This window comes from Populus alba, chromosome 16 (assembly GCF_005239225.2).
Source record: "Populus alba chromosome 16, ASM523922v2, whole genome shotgun sequence".
Lineage (NCBI taxonomy): Eukaryota > Viridiplantae > Streptophyta > Magnoliopsida > Malpighiales > Salicaceae > Populus > Populus alba.
Genome location: NC_133299.1, coordinates 13,397,293 through 13,402,801, shown reverse-complemented (window position 1 = coordinate 13,402,801; position 5,509 = coordinate 13,397,293). Strand labels below are relative to the sequence as shown.

General features: G+C 32.1%; 1 protein-coding gene across 4 annotated transcripts; it reads right to left on the bottom strand.

Annotated features, from left to right (window-relative positions):
• Positions 1-2,623: 2,623 nt before the first annotated feature.
• On the bottom strand, positions 2,624-5,283 carry LOC118037590 (trihelix transcription factor GT-3b). 4 transcript variants are annotated; one of them, XM_035043630.2, is made up of 3 exons: positions 4,728-5,283; positions 3,892-4,476; positions 2,624-3,036 (listed from the first exon to the last, which is right to left on the bottom strand). In XM_035043630.2, exons 1-2 carry the CDS (start codon positions 5,025-5,027, stop codon positions 3,934-3,936), a joined length of 843 nt encoding a protein of 280 aa, XP_034899521.1. In that variant the 5' UTR covers positions 5,028-5,283; the 3' UTR covers positions 2,624-3,036; positions 3,892-3,933. The 4 variants fall into 4 exon arrangements, with proteins under 4 accessions (XP_034899521.1, XP_073261244.1, XP_034899523.1 ...); XM_073405143.1 differs by having other exon boundaries at positions 2,624-3,010; XM_035043632.2 differs by having other exon boundaries at positions 2,624-2,969.
• Between the last annotated feature and the right edge of the window lie 226 nt (positions 5,284-5,509).

Sequence of the window (5,509 nt, the reverse complement as noted above, 5' to 3'; positions counted from 1 at the left end):
ATGGATTTATGGCTTCTATCGAATATATATATTATTGTCTAAATCATAATAATTTAAGTAGTACCAAGATATTGCAAGGTAGATAAATTCGTCGTGGGAATTAAACGCCAATAAAAAACAAAATTCCGTGGGAAATGCCAGACTAACAACTAATAATTGTCTCCAGAAGGAAAACAGCAATTAATAATAATTAGCAGAGACTTTTATATACATAGGATAAAAGGAATCCATAAAAGATATAGTTTTTATCGTGTTTGTGTAATACAAAATTCAAGAAAAAGCAAATAAGATTTTTCTAGCTTGCCTGTAAACGACATTACTTGGGGGGGTCCCTTACTATGTCAATTTAAATAATTGAGTCCTTCTACCACCTATTTGATGTATGAAATCCCACCTCCTCCTATCTATTCTATTTTTAATCGGAGCCCTTCATTTGAGATGCCATAAAAGACATGTATGATGATTGACACGTCCTATATTCTAATTGACCCACATGGTTTAATCTAGGATTTGTAAGATTAAAATAAAATCCAATTTTCAAAAAAAAAAAAAACTAGTAACTTACTATTTTTTTTTATTTAATTAAGTATGCATTATGCTTTTTCATATTAAAGTAGTTGTTTTTAAGATATTTATGGTCTATTTGGAAATGTGGTTACGGTTGTTTTTTAAAATGCTTTTCATGTTGAAATATATCAAAATGATGTTTTTTTAATTTTATAAAATTATTTTTGAGATCAGCGCATTAAAATAATCCAAAACACAAAAAATTAATTTTTAGTAAAAAAATTAATTTTTTTTAAAAAATACGAGTACAACCGCATTTCCAAACACTATGTTAATCAACTTTCACTTATTCATTTGTATATTTTTTATTTTTTTATTTTTACAATGAATATTATTATTATTATTATTTGATCGGTTTCAATCATTTTTCACGTTTTTTTTTTAATTATTATTCTTTTACATGATACAAATTCATTTGTTAGAAAATGAAGGAATCTTACTTAGTGGAGGAATCTCAAATGGGGGGCTCCAAATTATGGCCATAATATATATGAAGTGTGAACAAATGCTCAAAGGAGGCCATAATCTCAAGTGTTTTCAAGTTCCAAGACTACACGTATAATTGGCATAAACAGTAAAACACGACAAGTCGGTGGGAAATTAAGAAGAACCTTCTGTCTGAAACACGGTTTACAAAATATCCTTTTGTTTGTTAACAGCAGCAAAAGCAAAAGCAAGAACAAGAACACGGTCATGTTTGTGCAGAGCTAGCTGTCTCTGCTACAAATTTGAAAACATCTTGTCTGCCTCTGATCAAATGTTCAAAACATAGATGGGATCACGCGCAAATGAGCTGGTAATAACACAGCACTTGTAATGAAGTACACAACTTGTCAAAATTATGAGATAGTGGTGATGTACAAAACTTTATGATATGATCAATTTCCATATTCAAAGGCTGAGAAAACATTATAACAATTATTAAAATCCCTCAGTTATTCTTCAAAAAAAAAAAGGAAAAAACTTCTCTATTTTATATATGTACTTTAAAGGCTAAAGTGAAATTCATATTTCCCATATAAAATCTTTATATATGTGTGAATTTGATTTTGAATAAAAAATTAACTACTAATCAAGATTAAAAACCCATCAAACATTGAATTTTAATGGCAAATTAGCTAATTTATGTCAGTGTAGGGGAATTAGCAGCATCCTATGTTATTCACGGAGTACTTCAATAGACTAGGTAATTAGACAACTCGTAATTAATTAAGCATAAAATAACATGCGTATGCCTGTGAATCATAATTTTATTGACAACCTAGGACCAGCTAAACTTACTAGCCAAGGTCCAATAACCCTCGCTATGTTCTTGTTTTTTTGTTTTTTTTTTTTAATGACACTTTCAGTGCTCTTAGTCACTAAAATATAATGCAAGAAATGAATTTTTCATCAAGATTCTCCATCAATGGGTCCGTGTAGAACCCACTGATCGATCCAACAACATGGTTTCTGGGAGAAGATATTAGTGCTCAATCTTTATATGCTTACACTTCATTCCATTTTTCAAGAGATTATCGTCCTTCTTTTTTCTCTTTTTTTGGAATATATGCTTCGTACTAGAAAACTATAAATTGATCATTTAGAGCCTAGAATCTACAAAGAAAGAGTGAGATTCATGTTCTCATGTTGAACTCTAATATTCTAGCTATTCAATTGGGAATATATATGTATGTTTTTATCTTATGATTTATTTCATAGACCATTCAAAAATAAAAATAAAGAAATGGTACTTGAACTATGAAATAATATTATATTAAAATCAAATGGCTAACAATACCACATTTCAAAAATCATTTTAACTTGTACATATTCATCAGTATTTTATGCTGGAATTTATTTATATATTAGATCATTTGATAAGAAAAAAATACTTATACTATCAAATAACTATGTCAATCCATAAAATTGAAAAAAAAATGGTTTTATCTTAAATATGTAATACTATATGATATTCATAATTAATTGTAATATTAATAAATATATAATCTTAATCAAACTAATTTAAGATCGTTTCAAGAATTTAAACAATAAAGGCAATGAACTAATAGCTCAATTGACAATATCAAAATGTCTTTCTTTCTTTAAAGATCTACAAAATGAGTCCATGACAGAAATCAATCGATTATAATAATAAAAAAAAACAACAAAATGAAGTTGAACAAATATATATTAATTAGTAAGAGAAACATCATAATGGTTAAGTTAATTAGACCTCTAATATCAAACTTGAAATATTAAGATATATTAATTAGAGGATAGAGAATATCAAAATTATATATATATAAAAATCTGAGGCTAGCTGGGTCACAAACTTACATGTTCTTCATCGCCTTGATTGAACGTTGTTGATGGAGGAGAAAAAACGAAGCTAACCAGCTGTCCGTTTCCCTGCCAACAATCTTCTCTACAAGTCATGAACAGATCTTGTGGCTCACCAATCCTACCAGCTCGTCCACATGACAAAAACTGATTGGGTTGATGTACAAATTGTGCAAATCAAAAGTCAATATTTTCTTTTCTGTTCGTGAGACCAGTCAAGCTACATCTGGTAGCAGAAGAACAATTCTACCAGTGGAAATAAGTCATGCACATTTTTTGACTTTCAGAAAGTGCTTATTCAATCCTCGGAAGCAAGAAATACGATGCAATGAGCAGCCTGCCTTTGCGCCATATAATTGCAAACGAAATCGACAAAAGGCAGATCGCTGCCGTTGACATTTTTTCGAGTTTTTACTTGTCGGAAAATTGCATGTAGTTAATGGCTTTTAAAAATCAGAGAGATGTTTTGTGCGTAAATGATCAATATTGCATGTAAGTGAAAGTTGCAACACCTTCTTGAAGTTGAGAGCTAGCCATTAATTAGCAAGAATATTGGACCATTAACAACAAACTGCACAACATCAACATGCACGATGAGCTTATTGGGATGCGTAGGATAGATGCTACGTCCCTACTTTCTCAAGCATTATCTCTAGCTTTTTAGAGTTTGTGGGATGGATGATTAATGTAGATTTTGCTCTTTTCCCCCACCGAATTGATTTGAATCATAGAGCTTGAACCTTAATTTATTCATGATGATTTTGAGGTTATGTGCTTCAAAACTTAATTAGTCACACACACGCACGCATATCTATCAATTATTAAAACTAGACTTCATCATTAAGATCACAGGAGCATGAAAATAATTAGACAATATCTAAAGGAGAACCTGCTAGACGTTTTTCTAGCCACAGTTTGCAAAGAGAAGAGGATCATAACATAAAGCTTAATCAAAGAAGACATCATATTAAACATCTCCAAAATGAGAGTTTCAGGACAAACCTCTTCTCTAAAACAGCAAAAACATTGAAAGAAAGCTGATCACTACATGTCTTCTCTTCTGAGCTTGTTTAGGAGTGCTGTGATAAGGGCATCCCTCTTCTCTGCCCTAGCCTCTTCTCTCACCCTTCTTTGCTCTTCTCTCTCTCTCCATCTTCTCTCCATCAATATCCTATCATTCTCTAATTGTTTCATGGTTTGTCTCCATTCCATCTCCTTCATCATCCTCTCGTTTTCCCTTGCCTCAAATACTTCTCTCCATTGCATTTCCATTTGAATCTGTTGCTTCGTGAAATCTTCCAAAGACTCTTTCAAACTAATACTATTTCCACTGCTACTAGTTCCACCAATTGCCTTGCCCTTTTTTATCTTCTTTCTGCTGCCAGTACCCTTTTCGCCCTCAATAATTTCTTCATTCTTATCCTCATCGTCAGAAGATAGCTTCACTGCTTTCTTTTTCAACCCAGTCGCTGCTCCTTCAGCTTCAGCCCGTAACATTCTTTGCATCCTTGATGTGAAAATCGCTTGCAACTCATTGTAGAAAGGAAACTGTTGCCTCATAGCTTCAGGTTCTATCGTCTCACAACCCTACACGCACAACAACAAGGTGAGATCGAATCATCTATCGAACACCATACATATATGTGAAGATATATACATGTGTGTGTGTGTGTGTGTTTGTAAAGTAGCTAGCTAATAGGGTTTTAGTATTTACCATGCACTGTTCATCACTCAATAAAACAGATCAACAAACATATATTTCCAATCCAATCCCTAACTTTTTTTTTCCCATTTCTCAAGTTCTTTAACAAAATAGTAATACATATACACATACATACCTTGTATCTTGTAAAAAGATTCTTCCACTTGCACTTGCACTGCTCTGCGCTACGATTATAACCCTTTTCTTTCATTTTATTAGAGATAACTTCCCACAAAACTTTGTTTCTTTTCTTCTCCATGAAAGTTGGATCCAGTTCTGCTCGGATCATCAAGAACTCCTTTGTTTCTTGAATACTCCATTGAGGAAACTTATCACTTGCCTCTACGTTTACACTGATGTGATGTTGCTGCTGCAGAAGCTGATATTGCTGTAGGTGATGCTGATTGTGATGTTGGTGGTGAAGATGTCCCTCCATAACAATCACACGCTCAAACTAATCTAAATCAGTTTACACCCAAAAAAAGGATTGATTTGATCAAAATTCGAAGAGAGAAAAAGGAAAAAAGATAGAGGTAGAAAGTGAAGGAAAGATATATATGAAGAGATGGTAGTGTGAACGCTGAAGGAAAGTGTGAAATTTGTCAAAGAAAAGAAAAAATTTTCTTTTCTTTATGCTCAAGGTGTCAAAGAGCAGTTTTTATTGTTCGTTCAGATTCAAGAAAAAGAAATACTAAAGAACTGATATCTTTCTTCTCCTGTATAGTTTCTCTCCTATTTCCAGTCATTATCTTTCTACGCGGAAACTTATTTGTCAAAAATTCTTTTATTTTTTTTATTTTTTTTATTAGAGGTTTGTGGGCAAGGCTGCGTTATAAATATTAGTTCACATTGCGTTTAGAAGTCGTCAGGCTTACGAGAAAAGTCTCGGTGATGGTGAGGGGTTTTATTATATTTATA

What these genes read in the sequence shown, in the direction of transcription:
- LOC118037590 (XM_035043630.2), bottom strand. Translation starts at nt 5,027, where the DNA reads ATGGAGGGACATCTTCACCACCAACATCACAATCAGCATCACCTACAG. An exon ending in ATCTTTTTACAAGATACAAG is followed by an intron (nt 4,477 to 4,727) that starts GTATGTATGTGT and finishes TTGTGCGTGTAG; the next exon opens with GGTTGTGAGACGATAGAACC.